This window comes from Bos indicus, chromosome 4 (genome assembly GCF_029378745.1).
Source record: "Bos indicus isolate NIAB-ARS_2022 breed Sahiwal x Tharparkar chromosome 4, NIAB-ARS_B.indTharparkar_mat_pri_1.0, whole genome shotgun sequence".
Lineage (NCBI taxonomy): Eukaryota > Metazoa > Chordata > Mammalia > Artiodactyla > Bovidae > Bos > Bos indicus.
Window position 1 is genome coordinate 67465078 of NC_091763.1, and position 23618 is coordinate 67488695.

Below are 23618 nucleotides of genomic sequence, written 5' to 3' on the forward strand. Positions count from 1 at the left end.
TGATCCATGTCACCAGTTGGCTCACTTCCCTACACCTCTGTCCCTTTGTTCCTAAAATGGATAAATAAGACCTGCCTTTGAGGGATATTGTGAAATCACGGATGTAAAATGCTTAACACAGTTCCTGCAGCATGGTAAGAAGAATGAGAGCATTCTATTAATATTATTCCAAAATGTCCCATTAAAAGCTATAATCTTAACCATACTTTTCTAGCTTTTCAAGTATGGGGAAATTCCTTGGGATCTTGAATCCCATGCTATAAAATTAAAGATTCCTTTCAAAGGGTAATTTATAGACTTATGGCTCTGACTATCAAGAAAAGACTGCTGAAACACCATGCCCAATGTGTGTAAAATTAGTCTTGAAAGGCATGTTATTTCATGCATTTGAGTTCGTAGAGTTCAGATTTACCCTGCCTGGGTTCCCTCCTACTGTCGGCCTTTGTCAGAAAGAGTGAAATTGGCAACCAAGTATTAGACACAGAAAGACCATCTGAATAATCTGAAGGTTTGTTTTAGAAGAAGTGTTTTTTTGAGTCAGTCTTCCCAGTCATTATCACATTATCAACCTAGTTGGAAAGGAGGAGGACTCTATTTACCTGACTCCCCCAATTTGTGTCCTGTGCTGTGCTTAGAGCCCTGTTCACATTTTCTCATTAATTCTCACTGCAGTAAGATGTAGGTCTGACATCTGTATGTCCAGAAAAGGGAACCGCAACTCATGGAGGGTGAGCCATGCGCCAGTCACTTCATGCTGTGGCATGTGAGGCACAGGTCCAGTGATATGTGAGTTTGGATTTCATGCTTTTAGCAACAGCAGCAGCTCTGGTTACTTGAAGCACGAAAGGAACTGATCGGTAGACAGGATATGTCACCGAATTCATGGACAAACCGAAGAACTGGCATGAGAAAAGATAGGGGCCGGGAAAAATTCTGGGACTCAAGGTAGCAAAATTAATGGACAGACTCATCAGGGACCCTTGTGTCACTACTCACAATCCAAAGTCTAGGGAAAGAGCATTTGAGGGTCCTGGCTTAGGTCACATGCTCATCCCTTGCGTGGAGGAGGGAGGACACTGATGGACAGCCTTCACGAGTCTCCCTTGAGGGAATGGCAGTACAGTTACCAGGAGACAGGCGAGTGGACCTAAGCAAGCCAAGATGGCCGACAGTCACTATACAGCGCTGCAGAATCCGTTAAAGAGTGCAGTCAACTACACCCTGGAAGTGTTGATACGTCTTACGGGGTATGGGCACTATGCAAGAGCTGTGGGTGCACCAGCGGCTAGGAGGGCTCCATTCTCCACAAGCTGAGGCTCTTCCGTAGCTGCTTAATCACGGCCACTCCCTGCAACAGAAGTAAAGGGTCAGTCGGCAGCTGAGTAATGTCGTTGCACACATCCTGGTTCATAGAGCCAAAGTTACAGAGAGATATTGGACAAACAGACTTGAGATTGTTTCTAAACTGGACTCGTGAACTGTGTCTCCTTCCCCAGTGACTGTTTCCTACACCTTGAGTAGCACTAGACACGGAGCTGTGGGGAGTCAGTAGATGCTTGTCGGTTTGTGGGAATTTAGTTCCTGTCTTACAGTGTTCTAGAAAGAAATTTGGAAGACTGGGATCTAGCATGCTTTCTGGCACCTCACTGTGTCCCAGTAAAGTGGGACCTCCAATTTATGGTAAAGTAGAGGTGGGCCTTATAATACTTCTCATCTCCACCCTGTGAAGCTAGATGAAAATAAAGCCATTATACATGTGGAAACACTTTGAAAAGTAAAGAACATAATGAAAATGATTGTATCACCTATTCCTAGTAAAAAACAGAGATGATTGTAATCCAAATCATCTAGTGCCATCTCTTGTACATGCTTTAATTCTGGAAAGAGTTTTTAAGATCATCTCTTGATTGGTGGCTCAGATGATAAAGAATCTGCCTGCAATGCAGGAGACCCAGGTTCAATTCCTGGGGTGGGAAGATCCCCTGGAGAAGGGAATGGCAAGCCACTCGAGTATTCTAGCCTGGAGAATCCCATGGACAGTGGAGCCTGGTGGGCTACAATCCGTGCGGTCACAAAGAGTCGGACACGACTGAGCAAAGAACACTTTCACTTTCACTTCATGATTGAACTAAAGTTATGCTGTTTACCTAGTTGTCATGAAAAAAAATAAACTGATATCTGGTAACACTTGAGTCAGCAGAAGTTACTCCTCAATAAAACATATCTTTTGCCAAACAAGGTTCCCAAACTCTTAGTGTTATTGTTTTTTGTTTTTTAATTTTTTCATTATGGAAGCATCCTAACCACATATACCCTCCAAACCTAGAAAAGAGTCAAGTTAAATCACTCATACTTTGAGTACCTTAACTGCTGTTTTGTTTTCTTTTGTATTCTTTTCCCAAGTTCGAAGCATCTTTTTAAAATGTAGTAATTATAGAGCTTCTGTATAGAGTAATTATGGGCTTCCCTGGTGGCTCAGATAGTAAAGAATCTGCCTGCAATGTGGGAGACCTCGGTTCGATCCCTGGGTTGGAAAGAGCCCCTGGAGGAGGGCATGACAACCTACTCTAGTATTCTTGCCTGGAGAATCCCATGGACAAAGGAGCCTGGTGGGCTACAGTCCATGGGGTTGCAAAGAGTCGGACATGACTGAGCGACTAAGAACACACACACAATTATAGAGCAGCAACAGTGTTCTTGCCTGGAGAATCCCAGGGACGGCGGAGCCTGGTGGGCTGCTGTCTATGGGGTCGCACAGAGTCGGACACGACTGAAGCGACCTAGCAGCAGCAGCAGCAGCAACAGTGGTATCATAGATTTTCATTGGTTTTTAATAAGAAGTATTTTTTCATGTCTTTGCATCACCATCAATTTCAACAAACTAACCAGTAAGACATGTAGTAAAAGATAAGAAAATTCTTTAAAAGGAATGGTTCTGCTCCTTCACTGGGGCCTCACAGCTGACCAGAAAGGAAAGTAAGGACACTGGCTATTCATGGGTGCTGCCTGCTGTGTCCCTGGAAACCTACTCCACCAGCGCTTTCCCTGCCCCCTGTTTTGTTAAGAGTCACTCCTGACAAGGGAAGTGTAGCGAAAAGCTGCATTCATTTCTGTCTCCTCCTCTCAATCTTTAGACCCTGTTGCTTAAAATACCAGCAAGCCTCAGGGGAAGGTTTGCCCCAGACTGTCCCAGTTTTAGCCTGCAAACCCTGCATCCTGGGAAACTCCTCCATCCTGGGCAAACTAGGACAGCAGATCACCCACCAGGAAGAAGTGGGCGTGTGTGCACATCCTTCATCAGTGGCCAGCCCGCTGGGGCTTAAGCTTTGTCCTAGCACTTCTCTGACTCAGGATGTGGGTGGCCAACACGTGCCCTCTGACTTCAGGACCACCCACCCCTGTGCTATACCCACCTGGCTTCTCAGCTCACTGTCACCGGATCTGGGGATATCTCGCCCACTCACCCAGCCCTGGAGGCACCCAACTGGGATATTCCTGTGGGGGCTGAAGAGAGTAAATATGACATTTAGATTAAAATGGCAGCTCTGAAATTCTTATATTTAAGGCAGCCTTAAATGTCAGCTCTGAAATCACTTCGCTTGATCGTTACTCGTCTGATTTCTTGTTGTTGTTGTTGTTATATTTGGCTTATGCGCCCTGTAGAAGTTAAAAATGTTTTCCTTGCTTTTTTGCAAAGGAAGAATTTCCATTTGCCCCGCAAAGTAGGCTTCTGCACATCACATGCACAAAATTATGCAGTCCGGCCCTTTACTGCCTTACTCTGGAGAGTTTGTACTCTTGTTTAAGATGAGTCTGGAGAAACAAGAGAAATGGCTCAGGGATGGGCTTTATTTCCATTCAGTTCAACAAATGTATACGTATCACTCTGTTTTTGCTGTAGCCTGTGGATTTTGCTATCATCCCTCAAAACTGAAGATTCAAATCTATTTCAGTAAATACCCTGATAAAGTAAGGTTGCAAGTGACACTCAGAAAGGTGCAGGCTTCACAGAGTGGTGACAAAGAGGAAAAATGGCTAGGTACATTTGTATGTGTGCCAATCAGCATCTTTTCATTGATTTCTAGCAGAAGAATTACTTTATAAAGATTGTATTCATTAATCAGCTATAATCAGCCCTTCCTAGAATGGTGAAGTATTTAAGCTTTGTTTGCTGGTACAGATCATGTGTAATTGTTTCCATATTGTTGGTAAGACAGCTGTAGGAGTTTTGCATGGGCCATAAGTACTCAAGGTCTTTGAGGCAATTTCTTTGTATAAACAATGCAAATTTTTATTGCTATAGTTGAATTTTTTAAAGAGGCTTTAAATCCATGAGGATTTTTTTGGAGGGGAGGGGTTCTTCATAGGAGAGTGGAGGTGGTGATGGTGACTGAATAACATGAAAGCCCTGTGTTCTTATAGGGGAGGCCCAGGGCCCTTTCATCTCAGGCTGAATCCTGGCCCACTGCTGCTTGAGGATTTGGAGTGTGTAAAAGTCCTGGGCTTTCTAATTATGTGTAAGCCTTTTAAGACGCCTGTACCAGGAGAGCACAGATGGAAACATATGCAGTGTAACATTTTATATCCAATTTGAGGATTCGACCAGAGGTCTTCACTTGAGTTAAACCAGAGCTTGCACATAGATGAAAGGTGGCATGGAGTTGAAGACAATCTCTTTGTTGGTGACCAGAGGTCTTCACTGGAGTTAAACCAGAGCTTGCACATAGATGAAAGGTGGCATGGAGTTGAAGACAATCTCTTTGTTGGTGGTGGAGTGACAATACGTCATGAGAATCAATGATTGCAAAAAAATAGCCTAAAAGGAATAGAAAACAAAAGGGGAAATTATTCACATCTCCACTGGTGAAATTAATCAACTCTGTTCCTTTTTTAAAAGTTTCATTCCATATTTGTATATAAATATATCAATCATATACATATATAATAATTGTGATATATGTTTGGCATTCAGCTTTCTTTTTTCATTTAACTTTTAAAATTATTTATGTATTTATTTTAGTATTTATTTTGCTGTGCTGGGTCTTTATTGCTGCTTGGGCTTTTCTCTAGTTGTAGAAAGTAGGGGCTATTTCTAGTTGCAGCGCTCAGATTTCTCTCTGTGATGGCTTCTCTTGTTTCGGAACAAGGGCTCTGGGGCCTGATAGCTTCCGTAGCTGTGGCGCATGGGCTCAGTAGTTGTGGCTCCTGGGCTCTAGAGCACAGGCTCAGTAGTTGTAGCCGATGGGCTCAGTTGCTCCACAGCATGCCGGATCTTCCTGGGTCAGGGATTGAACCCCTGTCTCCTGCACTGGCAGGTGGATTCTTTACCACTGAGCCACCAGGGAAGCCCAGCATTCAGATTTCATACTTAATATTATAAGTATTTTCCACACTGCTTCATGGTTTAGTCAGACAGTTGAAGTGGCTTTGCAATATCCCATAGAATATCTGTACCATGGTTATTTAACTACTCACTAATATGGAACTTTTAGACTGTGTTCAAATTTGTCTTTAAAAATTCAATGAATATAGTTAATTTTTTTAATTTCTTTGGGTTTAGTTTCATAGAACTTATTCCACAAACCGGGATTAACTGGGACAAAGAGTCTCAACATTTTAAAGTCTTTGCATTAAATAGTGACCATTGCTTTCCTGAAGAGTAGTAGCTTCACAGCTTCAGCAGCACTGGGTATTATCTGAATTCTTGTTCAAGCAACTAAAACGTTGTTTGGGAAGAAAAGAGTTGCCTCAGAGTTTCTCCTACAGTACCCATCAACTTGGCTTAAAAATGTATTCTAGGCATTTTGAAGGACATTCCTCATTGTTGACAAATGGCTATCATGTTTAAGAATGGAGGCCTTTGGAAGGACATGGCAGACATTGCTGCCTCCAACAAATAAGAAACTTGAGGCACCTGTGTCTATCTGTCTGCCTCAGAAAATTATAGTTGCCACTGAAACGTAGGAGGGGAAAGTAATATGGATTAGCATCAGCTGATGGAATTCCCAGCTTGCCAGCTGCTGCAGGGCCTGAAAGTGAAGATAATGAAATGCAGGCTTCATGAAAGTCCTAGAAAATATGGTATTCCTTAGTTCCACTGGAATGTAACCACAGTCTTCTTCCTTCACATAGCCATAAGTAAAACCCATAGCGCCGGGTAATACAGCACAAATGCTTTTGCGTTTGTAGAGATATACATAGAGGTGTACATGAAGATTCCTATGAAGAATCAAACTTTTGGAAGAATGCAATGGTTGAGACAAGGTTGAGTTTATTTCAGGTTGTTGGTATTTGTAACCAACTGGAAAAAAAGGATCCTACTGAGTTCCTGGGCTGGCCTCTCTGAGCTGACGTCTCTGGCCTCTCTAACATCAGAGAAGCTTACATCCCCTTTGTGTCTCATCCCCTCTCTCAGTACCTAGACACACAACTGGCTTCCCCTGCTGAATCCTACATTTGCCCATGGCTCAATTTTGTTTCAGGTTCTAATCTACAATGGCCAGCTGGACGTCATTGTGGCAGCTTCCCTAACAGAGCGCTCCTTGATGGCCATGGACTGGAAAGGATCCCAGAAATACAAGAAGGCAGGAAAAAAAGTTTGGAAGATTCTTAAATCTGATCCTGAAGTGGCTGGTTATGTACGGCAAGTTGGTAATTTCTGTCAGGTATGAAAATGCTTCTGGGCATGCAGACTGTGGAAATGGGATGGTGGGATTGAAACTGAAGCCCGAGAGACTTCCCTGGTGATCCAGTGGTTAAGTACTCTATGCTTCCACTACAGGGGGCCAAGGTTTGATCCTTGTTTGAGGAACTAAGGTCCTACACACAGCTTGGCGTGGCCAAAAAAATCAAGCAATAAAACAGAGGGTATATACGAGAGGAATTAGACTTACAGGAAAAAAATAAAAGAAGAAGCTAAAGCCCGAAAACCCATTAAGGCATGGTCAACCTTAAGCAAAGACATACAACAGCCAAAATACATGTCCCTCCTTTCCACAGAGAAGGATGATCTCAGTTCATATTAACATACAAATATTCCACGTCAAGACAAAAGTTGACAGACACAAGTGTAGGTATTGTTTAAGAGATAAGGTGACAATGAAAAATATAAAATCTGTGTGCTTAGCCGCTCAGTCATGTCTGACTCTTTGCGACCCCATGGACTGTAGCCCCCCAGTCTCCTTTATCATGGGGATTCTCCAGGCAAGAATACTGGAGTAGGTTGTCATGCCCTCCTCCAGGGGATCTTCCCAACCCAGGGATCGAACCCAGGTCTCCCACACTGCAAGAGGATTCTGATGGGCTACAGTCCACTGGGTCACAAAGAGTTGGGCGCAACTGAGTAACTAACACACATACTTTCATAACTAGTTAACTCTAAAGTCAGATTCCAAAATATTGGACAAGTGGATGCTCTTCGGTTGCAGAAAATAATCTGGACTTAATTTTTCTTGTCTGTTTGTCCCTAAAAATTTTTAAGTTTTTTGAATTGAATTCAAAAACTTTTTAAAAAGAAAAAAGTAACAATTTCAACACCTGAAATTGCATTTTAACTGATGCCTTTGTACACAGGTAAAATTTTGTACATAATTTTATCAGTGAAATGTGAAATTGATTCTACTTTGGTACTTTAAAAAATCTTATTGAGTTTTAATATAGAAAAGTTAACAAGTCACAAAACAGGTAAATGAAATTTCACAGAGTGAACATACCCATGTGACAGTCAACTAGATAAAGAAATAAGATAGAACCAATGCCTGTTGCCCCACAGTCACTACCCCCTCCTCTCCAAGGTAACCACTGTCCTGACTTCTTATGGCCTAGATTATTTTTGCAAGTTTTTGAATTTTTATAAATGGACACATTCAGTTTGTACTCTTTCCTTTGTGGTATTTTTGCTCAGCTTTATGTTCATGCAATTTATTTATACTCTTTTTTATGGCAATTTGGTCCTTTTTCCTGATATGCCTACAAGTTTGAATGTCAGACATTAAACAGGTCAAGTTATGGAGAGAGTTTGAGTTTTTGGCTGATAATATTTACCTCCAAAGAGATTTTGCTTTGCTTCTGTCAGGCAATTAGAATACAGGCAAGGACCTTTATTAAGTCTGGAATTGAGTGTATTTTTGGAGATGGCAATGGCAACCCACTCCAGTACTCTTGCCTGGAAAATCCCATAGATAGAGGAGCCTGGTAGGCTGCAGTCCATGGGGTCACTGGGAGTCAGACACGACGGAACGACTTCACTTTCACTTTTCACTTTCAGTGAGAAGGAGATGGCAACCCACTCCAGTGTTCTTGGAGAAGGAGGTGGCAACCCACTCCAGTGTTCTTGCCTGAAGAATCCCAGGGAAGGGGGAGCCTGTTGGGCTGCCGTCTTGCGTTCGCACAGAGCTGGACATGACTGAAGCAACTTAGCAGCAGCAAAACTGTATTTTAGCTGGCCTATTTCCATGGCCCTAAATTGACATTTGTGGTATTAACCAGGGGCTCTACCCTTTGGCAGAGCACGAACACCAGTATTTGCTTCCCAAAGCTCCTTTCCAGTTTCCAGTCTCTTAACTACCACGTTATGCTTGGTCTCGTCACCTCTGGGCCCCTGAATCGACCATTGCTTTGATGCAGACAGGATCAGAGAATGTCACACTCAGCTTGTTGCACACACACGCACAAAGAAACCTTTCCCTTAATCTCTGGAACCTGTCAGTGTGTTGTATCATATGGAAAGAAGGAATTAGGGCTACATATGGAAATAAGGTTGCTAATCATCTGACATAGAGATGGGGAGATCAGCCCAATGTAATCACAGAGATCCAGATAAGTGAATGAGGGAAGAGGTGAGTCAGAGTTTTGAAGGTGCTGCACTGCTGTATTTGAAAGAAGGACCATGAACTAAGGAATGCAGGCAGCCTCTGGAAAACTAGAAAACACAAAGAAACAGATTCTCCCCTAGAGTCTCCAGAAGCAAGGGAACCCTGGCAGCATCTTAGTTAGCTTGCAGCTATCTGCAAGCAGGGAAGAGAACCCTTACCAGAAACCCAATCAACTAGCACCTTAATCTTGGACTTCCCAGACACCAAAACTGTGAGAAATTTCTGTGGTTTAAGCAACTCTGTCTACAGTATTCTCATAGGATTATTGAGGGGACTTAATAAGCTAAGCAACTTAAAGCAGCCCCTGACTCAGGAAATTTTGCTAGTATTATTATTACTGTGTATCACTTATAAGGATGTATATAACAAAAGGGAAATCATAAATAGTAAAAATCAAGATCAGAGAAAATGTTTGATTTTTCCCTTAGAGGAAATCAACCCTTAGAGGAAAGTTGGGATATTACTATTCAGATTATTAAAGGCAAACACGCATGCCGAGTGGCCAGGGCACAATGCTGGGCATGTCTTTGCCCCCATCTGCTGCACTGCTTTATGATGAGAATCCCACCAGGCACACCCAGCATGTCCTCCACATCTTCTGATGGCTGCCTCTGATGGCTGCCTGTTATCTTATGTCCCCCAGACCAGTATTATGAATGCCTCCGGTGCCTGGCATCACACATGTGTCCTGCTCAGCACCATGCATGGAATGCCCAGCTTGGGGGGTGAGACTGGGGCTGCAGGGCGGCGTGAGCCACAGAGGTGGGACGAGGGATGTCGACCTTCACTCAGAAACTTGTGGCAAATATCACACTGAGCCCGCTGACTCTGCTGGTGAATGCAAAACACATTGAGAGATGAAATGGCACTCCTCTGACTGCCGAAAACTGGGTAACAAAAGAAGCGAGGCCCACATATGTTTGTGATAGAAGTGTTTTGCCGCACGGCGAGGGAGCTGCATTTTATGTGGGTGATTTTACAACGTTGGCTGCGCTCCTCTCCCCTAATGCCTCCACGTAGGATTGGGGGTGGCTTGTGGAGATGGGCGGGGAAGAAGGGTGGAAAAGAGCTCCGATGTTCACAAAGGCACTCTGTGGATTAGGGATACCGTTCAAATGTCAGGCGTCTGATAATGAAAAAAACGGCCGTCAGCCGTGGACTCGGCTTTTTAGCATTTGACACACAAAACAGAAGCATGTGTCTGTGTCTGCCAAGAGAGAAACCTCGCTCTCTGCCAAACTCCACAGCTCTTAATTTAAAAATTGAAACCAAAGTAGACTTGTCTCTGAATGGTTCCTTAAAATGTCCATTTAGAGGAACGACGGTTCTCCCAGGGGAGCAGCAAGGTGCTGAGATGAGGGAGCATTTCTCCATCAAGGGATACCCAGGGACACCAGCCAGCTCCATCCACCCCTCAGAGATCAGATGAAGAATGAGTCTGCTGGTTGCCCTTTGCTGCTCTGGCTGCTTCTATCTGTACGTTCTAAGAATCAGACTCTCCCTTCTTATATCATCTGCGAAGTAACGGGCTTTTCTCAACCTGTTTGTTCATCTGTAAATTACAAGGTTTGAACCAAGTTATTTCTAAAGTGAAAGTTAGTCATTCAGTCGTGTCCAACTCTTTGCAACCCCATGGGCTGTAGCCCGCCAGGCTCCTCTGTCCAGGGGATTCTCCAGGCAAGAATACTGGAGCGGGTTTGCCATTTCCTTCTCCAGAGGATCTTCCCTCCCCAGGGATCAAACTTGGGTCTCTTGCATTACAGGCAGATTCTTCACCATCTGAGCCATAGGGAAGATATCTTTAAAGAAAGATCTGAAACAGATTTTTCTTTAATGTCCAGAGAGGCTCAGTTTGCAAGCATTATAGAATAGATAGTGGCCTTCGGTGAGAGAGAGAGAGAGAGAGAGAGTGTGTGTGTGTGTGTGTGACTCAATAACATTACAGTGTAGATCAAAGGTGTAATCCTCTCTCTGCTTGGCTGGTGACAATCCATGTCCATCGCTGTCAAGACCACCCTGCTGCACCTTTTGGGGTCTTTCTCTGCCTTTCTCCAGATATCACAGCTGCTGTTCATGATCTGTTTTGATGTCATCACTGCTTTTGAAATGCAGGATGTTTTTGTTCTTACATCATTGAATCATCAACTCCATACATGCCAAGATGCCACATTTATAAAATTTTCATCAGAATAATAACACTGATGAATTCTTTAAAAACAGCTTTCTAGAAAAAACCTCATGAAGCTACATTTTCTGGGGAAGAAAAGCATTTTTTATATCTTTATTTCACTGAAAATATTTTTATGGAGAATAATTATTTTTCATGTAGAGATTAAAAGGAAGACATGAGTCACCAGTCATTTTTCATTCTTGTGCAATCATAGTAAGCGTAGTTTCTTCTACCATGAATTTTGCATTATTTCCAACAAGTCTCTTTTTCCTGATTGCAACTTGAGATATCATAATTTTTGTTTTCATTATCAGTATCAGCTTAGGTTATTCAATAAATAATTTTCTCTATCCTGTAGGTAAAATTTTCCAGCTGGAGCAAATTTTAGATCTCATTTTCCAGGTGGAGAAACTAAAGCCTGGAGGTTAAATGACTGTCCCAAAGTCCCATACCCATTTCATGTCTGAAATTAGATTCGATTTCAGGTCCCCTGGCTTCCAGCTCAGTAGTTTTCTACTTCACAAGGGCACCCACCTCTGGAATGATGGACTGGCAGCAGTAAGCTAGTACACTTGAAACTGGAGTCTGCATACACATGTGCCATGATTAAAGCAGGCCTGAGAAAGAGTGTATTTTACTTCTAGTGTTAGTTCTTGAGTTACATACATGTGCCTTTCTATAGACAGAGTATCAGGGGTTTTTTAAAAAGGTAGGTGGTGCTTAGTAGGTGATGAGGCAAGGCTCATCCAGTGTTAGGAAGGGTTATAGATTTACCTGGGGAGTTCTCATGTTAGTAAAAGAATCGACGCTGAAATTGACTAAAATGAGCAGAGAAGAAGCATGGTGGGCAGAGACTCCGAATGGGAGCGTACAGAGCAGGACACAGGCAGAGCACACAGTCTGGTTTCTGTTTTGGTGCCCGGAGGGTGCAAGCTGGGAGAGAAACTGGAAAGGGACCATGGAGCCTCGATAGTGGGAAAAGGGGTGAGTGTTCCATTGTTTAGGCAGTAGGAGGGGTGGGAATTGAAGAATTTTTTTTTTCCAATTTTTTTTTTATTGGGATAAAATATACATTGAAAACTTGCCATCTTAACCATTTTTAAGTATACAGTTGAGTGGTACCAAGTGCATACATACGATTATGTACCATCCATCTTTACAGCTCTTTTCATCTTGTAAAGCTGAAACTCTGTAATTATCAACGCCAGCTCCCCATTCCCCCTTCCCCAACCCTTGGCAACCACCATTCTACCCCATCTCTATGAATTTGAGTGCTCTAAGTATCTCATATAAGTGGAAGCATACAGTGTTTGTTGCCATGGAAGATAATTAAGCACATTTTCAAAGCTTTGGAAAGTTTAAATTGGCAGCAGTAGGATGAATTCAGGGCAGAAATAGGTCAGAGAAGAAGGAAAGTGAAGTGAAAGTGAAAGTCCATGGAATTCTCCAGGCCAGAATACTGCAGTGGGTAGCCTTTCCCTTCTCCAGGGGATCTTTCCAACCCAGGGATCGAACCCAGGTCTTCTGCATTTCGGGCAGATTCTTTACCAGCTGAGCCACCAGGGAAGCCCCGGAAAATAGGAGTACCCCCAGGAAATAGAGAGTCATGTTAGTACCGGAAGAAGGTTCTTCATCTACTTCCTGGGATCACCTTCTTGGTGCTTGATCCTGAGGTCCCAAAATAGAGGAGATAAACTTTATAATGTCCAAGCTGTGAGGACCGATTCCTGTTTGAAAATTAGTGTTTACTGTGCAGTTAAATGAACTTGAAAGCTGAATACCCACAAGGACTACCTGGCATGCTGGTGTCATCCTGGTGCCCTCCTCAGGCTCACAGCAAGCCCCCCAGTCTCCAAAAGCACAAGCCCTGAGCCACGACTTATATTTTGACCTTGACTCATGTTTGGCCTTATGAAGTTCTTAGGCCTATGGTCTGCCACACTCTTCTCAGGGGTTTCTCCCTGAGTTTCCAAAAGGAGTAAGACTTTCTGCTAGGGGACAGGTACAGAGAAGCCAAAGGGGAGGAGCCCACCACCCTTGAAGCTTGACTGTTTTGGAGAGTCAAGATCGATGGGAGATGGTTTGGGGTAATGAGAGGAAGCGGACTGTGGAGTTAGACCAACCTGTGTGAATTTCAGTTTTGCCACTTACTAGGTGTGGTTGTTGGTTCATGGGGGTGTCAGGAAGGCCAAAAGAGACACCAAGGATGGCTACTGACCCTCCAGCGTTTGCAAGCCCTCAAGCCAGTGGTCTGCCACACACTTTCTTAGCCACAATTTTATAGAATATTTGTAGCTCCCCCATAAATTATGTGATTGCATTTACTAATTTATAAATAAAGAAACAGAAGTTTCACCTGAGAAACTTCCTTAAGATTTCAAGTAGCAGTAGTACCAGGGATTTAACAGTCCGCATCTTGCTCTTTCCTCTGCACCACCATGCTTAAATACCTGTGAAGGCTATGGAGCGGGAAGGATAGAATACTCCAGTTGCCCGCCAGACCTCAGCTACAAGTCTCGCCTCAGGGCATGTATGTGATGGTGGTGACAAATGTGGGTGGAGCGTTGGTGGGGGCCAGTGTATTTGGCAGCACATCCAGTCCGCACAGAAGAGGCTGTTTTCTAAAGGAAAGCAGAGTGCTTACAAGGAGGAGGAGGATGGGAAAAGCCTGGTGTGCAGACAGAAAGCAATAACAACCACAGCTTCTTCATTGTGCTAACATTAACTGTTTTGTTCCTTTGACTACATGCAACTGAAAAATGGAGAAAAGAATAACCATAGTCCTTTGAGTGGAAGGGAAGCTCAGGCTAGGATTTCAACATGTCCACGGATAATCCGCAGAGGGAATGATAGAGAGTCCCTCTCTAGAGGGACTCTCTCAAGAGTGCCTCTCTTGACCTTCCTGCTAACAATTCATTTTTTCTTTAATTTAGAATTTTAAACAGCTTAGGGAGGATTAGAAACTATTTCTGAAGGAACCAACAGTTTCCAGAAAGGTCTTCAGCAAGTCCTTGGTTGCACTGAGAACGATCAGAGTAAGCAAACAGCAATAAATGTCACTTTTGCATTCAACTAGTTGATAGGGGATGAGAAGTTAAAACAATATTTAATGGAGGAAAGTAACTGTTAAACAGATTTGAGACAATGATTACCAAATGCAGCTAATTCCAGGGAAAATGTTTTGGCTATGTTACAGAAATTGTTAAACAGAATCTTCATCTCTATCCCAGCTGTGTTGATTTCTACAAAAAGGGATGGCCTTATCCATGGGTTCTTTGTCTCCATCTTCCAGACCTGGGGAAGGCTCTTCTGTCCATTTATGGGAATCAGACTGTGGGCAGACAATCAGAATATAGCAATCAAACCATCACCTGCCCTCACTAATAAGACTTGCCATTATTAGAGAGTTTCATGGCAATTACAAGTTAGATTCTCCAGAAGCAGGTATTGGGGCAGACTTTAGGGTACGAGATGTTCATTAGGGATTAACACCTGAGAAAGGAAGGAGTAGGAAGCAGCATTGGCAGAGGAGGAAATCAAACTACGACGCGGGCCTGACAAACCTTGGCCAACCTGGGAGGGAGGTCCAAAGAGAGTAGTTTCCATCACAGTATCTTACATCAGACAAAAATGATCGGCCTTTATACGCCCCCCACCTCACTTAGTCACTAGATGTGGGATGCCCCAGGAAGGGCATCATTTTGGGAGAGGTTGTGCTGTGCAGCTGAGGCAGACCCTGAAGGAGCTGACAGCTGGAGGCTGTCTGCTGACTGGATTTCCCACAGCTGGACCACAAGTCTATCCTTGAAGGAGGATTTGATGATGCATCTTTCTGTCGGCCACAAAGACCACCCAAATGATGCAGTTGCAAGCTCTCAGGATTTGCGGGGGGGCCTAGGTGGGGGTGGTAGACAGCAGTAGGAGCTGGTGGTTTGCCTGAGACCACATGGGGTATTAGTCTTCCTTTGTTTGCATAATATACACTTTCACTTAAGCTGTCATGTCATTATGTCTTCTCTCTTCATTAGAAAGATGAATTCAGTCTTGTTTTTCAATTTATATCAAGATTCCAAGATAGGAATAACAAATCTTTCAGGGGAAAAGAATTAAGAGTTGTTAGTAAATATTTCCCTCTTACAGTTATTTGATACAGAATAAGGAATCACTCCAAAACTTACTGGCTTAACCCAACAACAATGTATTATTTCTCACAATTATGTGGTGGAATGGGCTCAGCAAGGAGGTTTTTCTGATTGGGGTAGTTCACACCTGCAGCTGCACTCAGCTGACAGTTTGGCTAAAGCTGGAACATCCACATGAGTCTCTTCTCCTGTAGTGCTCTCTCCATATGAGAGAGCACTACATCTCCATCTCTCTAACCATACGGTGTCCTGGCCTAGACTTCACAGCATGGCAGCAGGTCTCCCAAATTGAGAAGCAAGAGATGCCCATCCTTTTAAGGCCAGGGCTCAAAAGTCTCAGACTGTTACTTCCAATGCATCATCTTGGTCAAAGTAAATCACAGAGCAAGGCAAGATTCCTCTTGCTAACAAGAGTGGCAAAGAACTTGGGATCATCCCTTTCCATTACATTTTCCTAATCCAATGTGTCTCAACGCTTGCAAATACAGACTCCCAAGGCCTGTTTCCAGATATTCTGACTTTATTGGTCTAGGGTTAAGACCTGAGCATCAATATTTAAGCTTCTTAGGGAATTTAATATGCATCTGGCTTGGGGACATAAACTGTATGTCTTTTGTTCCTTTATTGATACTGAAATGGCTTCCATCTATCTCACAGGAATCCTGTGTGGCTTATGTTTAGGTAAACTTCTGTTCTGATACCTAGAGGGTGCTCTAAATCCTGAGCTATTTTACTTACTGACCAGCCAACCAGAAACCTGAGAACATAGTTTTACTCTTAACAAACCAGCCATTGATCTGAAGCATCACATTTAGAAAAGCGTCCTCTAGTCAATGGTATTTACTGATGTGGCTCTGATTCTCTGAAATCCTCAGCCAAAACCTTAAACTAAATTGTAAACCTCAGTTCCTTGCCATGTATTGTAGGTTGACAAGTGGTCTTTGTTCTCTTAAAACACTGATAGACCATTGGTAATTTAGACTCATAGAAAAACTCTTTTATTTACTCAAACATTAGCTTCCTTTTCCCAGCAGCATTCTGTCCTATACCGAATGCAGTCCTCACGTGTGGTGTCTTCAGACAGTAGTGCGTTCTTATTACTTTCCAACAAGGATACAACTAGGTCTGGATGATGTTAAACATCATCCAGAGAGTTCTCAGCAAGGATGCACACCAGTCCCAGTTTGTTTCTGGATATTAATTATTGATCCAATAATATATTAGATAGATATGATTAGTTCTGTGCCAAAGCAAAAATAAAATTGCAATGATTTAGACTGAAGCCTTATCAGGAGTAAACTTAATGCTTCCTAGTTAGGTTATTTAATAGATTGCCAACTTGGGGTGAGGCTTTTTGTTAGGATTTAAGAGGTCAGTGAACTTATAAGGGGGAAAAATTGCATCTTTATTTTCACTAACCTCTAACTGGAACATCATTTCCTCCTATTATGAATTATGAAATTTAGCATTTCCTTCCATTATGAATGTAGGCAACAAACCACAGCAGTATTAGCAGTGCCTTTGACTTTGTCATCATAGAATGCAGAGATAGTTTCATATCAAATACAGATGCTGTTGCAAATAGCTAGAAACAATGCTTATGCCTAAAGTTATAGAAGATAGCTTCTATAAAAGTTATAGAAGTTATCAGACCCACAAGTTGCTCTTTTGTTATGTTTTCATATAGAAGGACATATGTTGATGTGTCACAAATTCATGTTTAACTGTTATTTTGTTTTTTAATATTTATTTGTATTCATTTTATTTATTTGGCTGCACTGGGTCTTAGCTGTGGCATGTGGGATCTAGTTCCCTGACCAGGGATCGAACCCAGAACTCCTGCACTGGGAGGGAGCACAGAGTTTTAACCACTGGAGCACCAGTGAAGTCCCATGTTTAACTGTTTTGATAATGTCAATCTATAATTTTAATTTGTAATCTATAATATGTATGTATCATAATATATATGTGAGTGAATCATGTATTTAAAACCATTGTTCTGAGAGGTATTTATAGATGACACTAAACAGCCTCAGGGGTCCATGGCACAAAAAAGACAAAGCACCTGTGCGTTAGACTATTTGATTGTTGGAAGTAATTCATAGACCCTTCCATGTACCCAAACATGGGCCATCTTCTCAAGCTGAGAAGTTATGAACTTGAATTTTATTTATTACCTTGATGATTCTCACTACTTCTACTATCACCATACTCAAGTGACCCTGAAGTATAGGGATTAAGAGAGTGGATACTGTGTTCAACCTGGATTAGCCCCTAGCTCCACCACTTACTAACTGTGTGACCTTGGGCAAATTTCTTAACCTCTCTAAGAAGTTCCTCATCATAATATTAATACCTAATTCTCTTGCAGAAGGATTCATTATTAGGATTAATTAATATAATGCTTATGTATTCCTTGATACTCTGGCACCTAGTAAGCATGCAATAAATATAATTTTATTGTCTTTATTGACCTCTCCTAACATGAATCTATTTTCACAGGACAAGAAGCTCCCCCAGCCCCATCTAATACAGTCCTTATGAGATACTATGTCTTAAAGGCTCAGATGATGAAATGGGGTATTATTCATCAGATAGACCTAGAAATATTTCCACTGTATCTAGTGTTTACTTTACTGTAACATGGAAACAGTCTTGATGAGAGATGGAAGAAGTGGAGGGGCCTGCACATTTGTTCATGGCAGTCTAACAACAGTATATGGAAGTTGCTAAATTGAGTGATGAGATGTTTCTAAAGCATTTGAGTCCCTTCTAGTTTAAAAGTGATCTGAAACATCCCTGTTGACAATAAATGAAGCATGCAGCCTATATTTTATTCTGTCCCCCCCCCCCCCCCACTTATACTGAGCTTCTAACATACAGAAACAGGGAAGAAGGGGAATATAGGAGCTTAGATTTAGAGAATTAAAAATAATCTAGCAAAACAAAAAAAACATGTTTGGCAACTTCTTGCTCTTCTGCTCTCCAGCATGGAGATGTGGGTGTTTATTTTTTTCCTCTATTTATTATTTTTATTATTATTATTTATGCAGCAACTGGAGTCCAAAGGTTCCATTCTGGTACCAGTTTTGTCTTCTCGAAGCCACTTGCCAGCCGCTTCCCCACTTTTGCATTTGTTTCGTTCAATTGCTTCTCCATATTCTCCCCATTTACCGTGTTTAGACATATGGTCCATTTCGTTATCTCTGTGTTGGGCGGAAGGGAAAAGCACAACAGAGAACATGTTAAATTTCTTATGGATTCATTTTTATGAGTTTGGCAGAATCAATAGGTGGGTTTTTTCTTTTCTTTTTTAATTAAAAGTTGAAGAATCACCAAAAATATATTATACTTGTATAAGATCAAACAAACAATGATAAATGACTACCCCTGTGCTTACAATCGTTTAGGAAATGTAGCATTACCAGCAGCCCACGCTCCTAATCCCATTTTCTTCCCTCACTGGCCCCGGAGGTAAACTACTGCCCTGGGTTTTGTTTCTACATCCTTTTTTAAAAATTTATAGTTTTACTACAGATAAACATCTCCATAAATAATATTTTACCTTTCATGTTTCAGTTCAGTTCAGTCGCTCAGTCTTGTCCAACCCTTTGCAACCCCATGAATCGCAGCACACCAGGCCTAACTGTCCATCACCAACTCCTGGAGTTTACCCAAACTCATGTGCATTGAGTCGGTGATGCCATCCAGCCATCTCATCCTCTGTCGTCCCCTTCTCCTCCTGCCCCCAATCCCTCCCAGTATCAGGGTCTTTTCCAATGAGGCAGCTCTTCACATGAGGTGGCCAAAGTATTGGAGTTTCTGCTTTAGCATCAGTCCTTCCAAAGAACACCCAGGACTGATCTCCTTTAGGATGCGCTGGTTGGATCTCCTTACAGTCCATGAGTCTTCTCCAGCACCACAGTTCAAAAGCATCAATTCTTCAGCACTCAGCTTTCTTCAGAGTCCAACTTTCACATCCATACATGACCACTGGAAAAACCATAGCCTTGACTAGACGGACCTTTGTTGGCAAAGTAATGTCCCTGCTTTTGAATATGCTGTCTAGGTTGGTCATAACTTTCCTTCCAAGGAGTAAGTGTCTTTTAATTTCATGGCTGCAATCACCATCTGCAGTGATTTTGGAGCCCAAAAAATAAAGTCTGACACTGTTTCCACTGTTTCCCCATCTATTTCCCATGAAGTGGTGGGACCAAATGCCATGATCTTCATTTTCTGAATGTTGAGCTTTAAGCCAACTTTTTCACTCTCCTCTTTCACTTTCATCAGGAGGCTTTTTAGTTCCTCTTCACTTTCTGCCATAAAGGTGGTGTCATCTGCATATCTGAGGTTATTGATATTTCTCCTGGCAATCTTGATTCCAGCTCGTGCTTCTTCCAGCCCAGGGTTTCTCATGATGTACTCTGCATATAAGTTAAATAAGCAGGGTGACAATATACAGCCTTGACGTACTCCTTTTCCTATTTGGAACCAGTCTGTTGTTCCATGTCCAGTTCTAACTGTTGCTTCCTGAGCTGCATACAGGTTTCTCAAGAGGCAGGTCAGGTGGTCTGGTATTCCCATCTCTTTCAGAATTTTCCACAGTTTATTGTGATCCACACAGTCAAAGGCTTTGCCATAGTCAATAAAGCAGAAATAGATGTTTTTCTGGAACTCACTTGCTTTTTCGATGATCCAGTTTTACATAAAAAGAATTCTTCTATGTATATTTTGCAACACTGTACTTTTGCTCTTCAATATTTTGAGATTCACCCATGTTGATATGTTCAGGATTGTGTTTTGTTCCTTTTCACTGCTGAATAGCATTCTATCATATAATTACATCATTCATCCATTCCACTGTTGATGGGCATTTGGGTTGTTTCCAGCTTTCTGTTACTATAAATATTGCTGCTATGAACAATATTGCTGCACATATCTCCTTGGGCCTGCATGCTAGAGTTTCTCTTAAGAATAATGCGTAGAGGTGGAACAGATGATTTAATAGTGTTTGAACCTCTTTAGCTTCCTTAGATAACGCCAAACTGTTTTCCCAGTTGATTGTATTCTTGTCAGTAATATACAAGAGTTCTGATTATTCCACTGTGTCACCAACTCCTGGACTTGTTTCTGGGCATCTTTCACTGAGCTTGTGAACTGGAAAGGGGTCTTAATGTCCTTTTTCATGTCTAACATTCACAGTCTAGCTTCCTTTTCTCTCGCTCTTATTCTCATATTCTTCTCTGGCTATCATCAATTAAAAGACTGTAGCATCCACACCCAGTAAAAGGATGGAATGGACGTGTCATGTCTAAGTCTTAATGCTCCTCCAGTTGGGAGATGCAATTTTATTTTTGGATGACATGGGTTAGTGTTGGCTATCAAAATACCTAGCTTACAACAATTAGAAATTTAGTCCTTCAGCACCTTTTCGCCTCAGCTTACCAACAGTGGCTTAGTATAAGAAGCAACTAGTAAAAGAGGCATTTCAACGTATGTCTGGATTTGCAGGCAAGCGCTGGACTACAGGTAGAAAAATCTAAATCTTTTTCTAACACTTCCATCACTTTTCCACTGAAAGAACAAGGAAATGGTTTAGCCAGTTGCTTTGCTGTGAGTCTTACCAGAAAATTAAGAATAGTGATTGGCAAATACGACTCACCCTGTTCTTTAGCTAGCCTTTCTTGCATTTGATTTACAGTACCCTTCTCACTGACTTGATTTTACTCACTTCCTAGTGCTTGACACAGAAACCACAGAGAACTACTTGAAAAACACTGATTTTATACAAACCAATTAGAAAACATACAGCATTTTGGAGGACATAAAATGGCTACACTACCTTATGATTTCTTAAGTGAAACAGTTTTTGCTTTGTAGTGTTTTAAGAAAAGGCACAATTTTGAAAGATGCTATTCAGGAACACTCTGAATATGTGTTTTAACTTGTTGTTTAAACTTTTTCCTTTTAAAATAGCCTCCTTAGCTGGTCTCAACTAGTCATCTTCCTCTCCAACCTACCCTTCTCTTTGTGCTTTTTCCAAAATGCAAGTCCGATCCAGTTTTATCCTTGTCTAAAAATCTCTCACTAACTCCCTGATGAATGAAGTCCAAACCCCATACACACAAAAGTAAAGCTACCCGATCTGGCCTCTGCTTCCTTCCCCAACCTGGACTTTGTCTCCTTCTTTCTTAATTAGAATCCTGAAAAACAAAGCAAAACACCTTATAGTTCCCCAAACACACCTTACTATTTTGTCAGCCAATAATTCCCATGGGATTCCCTCTGCTTTTCATATCAGGCCCTTCTTCCTCCTCCAAAGGCCTGGAAAATCCCCATTTGCCTTTCAGAGCTAAACACCAGTATCACCTCTAGGAAGCCCTTCTCCCAGAATTCCTCTTTTGCATCTCTATGTACAGCTCCCATTGCAGGCACCCCACTGGGGTTTCATTTGCCTTTCTCCCCTATTGACATGGAGCTCCTTGAGAACAGGAATGATATCTGATTTATATTTGTAGCAAGCCCCTTAGCACAGTTCCTAGCACCCAGTAAATTTCAGTGAATTAGAATTAAAATCAAGTTGGCCCCTACGTTACGCCCACACCCCTCTCACTACTGTGTGTATTCAAAGACTACAGTTCTCAAGGAATGTAGTAGTGGCTCACCACTTGTACACACGAGAATTTCTTCTAGGAAATAGACTAGACATGCTGAGATAATGAATAGTTCAAAACAATTCCCATCAAGCGAAAGGATGCATTGTTTATGTCCCCTGAAGACTGTTTCCTTTCTGTGTTACATAAAAGAAAAAGGGAGAAATATTCTAGGAAACAAAAATTTATGGAAGGAATTGTAGAAGTTTCATTATCTCAGTAGCTGACTGGTGAGTGTGTCCTCTCCAAAATAAATTGAACTCTCGGTATTTGATGATATTTTTTCCCTTTTCTTAAAACACACACACATACACACACACACACACACACACACACACACAGAGCTTGCTTCCTAAAAACAAAGGAAATAATAAACAATAGCAACTCCCAATTTTACTCTGATTATTTGCCAAGAGTCAGTTTAGTTCATGTGATTCTATTTCATCAGAGAGGACTGATTAGCATAAAAAGAATGCTTCTAAATTAAGCTACCCAAATATGCACTTAGTTAATACTCAGGGAGCTAATTTATTGTATTATTTAAAATATAAATTGGATAGCAGATCTATTTGCTGAGGTACAACAGCTAAGCAATGATGCATAATTTTCTCTTAGCTGCTGAGTTGTTTTTTTTTAATAACCTATTGAAATTTAACAGAGAACCATTTCATTATGGAAAGTGAATAAATACTAAGAAGGCTAACATTTAAACTATTATCCACACATGGAGAATGGGTTTTAAAAATTAATGATATTTGAGGAACAAAGACGGAATTTGGGTTTGCTTTTCAAACAGTAACTTTTTGTTGTTTTAATTTGAAGTGTAACCAGATTTACTTATCTGGTTGCTTATCAAAATCAAGTTGCTTATGGGAATATTAAATGGAGCCAACATGGTACAGTGTGGAGTGGGTAGAGAAATGAAGGAACAAAGTAAGGTTGTGTTGTGAAATTGCTGCATTGTCAGCTGGACTAAGAGCACTATTTTTGCCTGCACTCTTTGGTTTATCAGTAAAGACAGTGTAGATTGGAAGCAGACAAATATTAATATTCTTATTGTTCAGTTGCTAAGTCATGTCCAACTCTTTTTGCAACCTCATAGACTGTGGCCCATCAGGTTCCTCTGTCCATGGGATTCCCCAGGTAGGAATACTGGAGTGGGTTGCCATTTCCTTTTCCAGAGGATCTTCCCAACCCAGGGATCGAACCCACATCTCCTGTATTAGCAGACAGATTCTTTACCACTGGGCTACCAGGGAAGTCCATTAATATTCCTACCTTCTTGCAAATATTTGAAACCCAGCCCATCTGATATCCTGAGCCAAGGTTTCAGAGATTTGGGCCTTATAATTTACCCATTTGAATGAATATTTCTTTTGTTTTGGGAAAGAGGAAGAATGGCCTAACATTTCATGTTTCCCCAGGAGAGTCAAAGTGTCAGAGAACCAGTGGTCTGAGGTAAACTAGCTTGGAAAGGAAGGGAGTCTCGGATCTCTAATGCTTGCTGATTTCCATGGTGTAAGTTGTCCCACCATGGCTGATTTCAGGGTACCAACATGATGTCACCGAATGTGGAGTAGATCAGCAATGTGCTTATTAATCCAGTCTCCTGAACCAGTGGAAAAGAACTTCAGCGCACTACTGCTGGAGCCAACCTGCACTGCTGTTTGCAGGAAGCCAAATTTTGGCAAGTTGGCTGGCCCTTGTTTCCATGTTACCCAGCAGACAGTGAGTCAGGATCTAAGTCTTCACACCACTCCTGGCAGAGAGCATTTGCTGC

At 41.8% G+C, this 23618-nt stretch overlaps 1 protein-coding gene across 4 annotated transcripts in view; it reads left to right on the top strand.

Annotated features, from left to right (window-relative positions):
- Positions 1 to 23618, top strand: part of CPVL (carboxypeptidase vitellogenic like) — a 130347-nt gene that overhangs the window by 99236 nt on the left and 7493 nt on the right. For all 4 annotated transcript variants that reach the window (XM_070787901.1, XM_070787900.1, XM_070787902.1 and 1 more), the window contains one exon: positions 6483 to 6665. In XM_070787901.1, coding sequence (XP_070644002.1) covers positions 6483 to 6665 — 183 coding nt within the window. The remainder of the gene's footprint in view (positions 1 to 6482; positions 6666 to 23618) is intronic.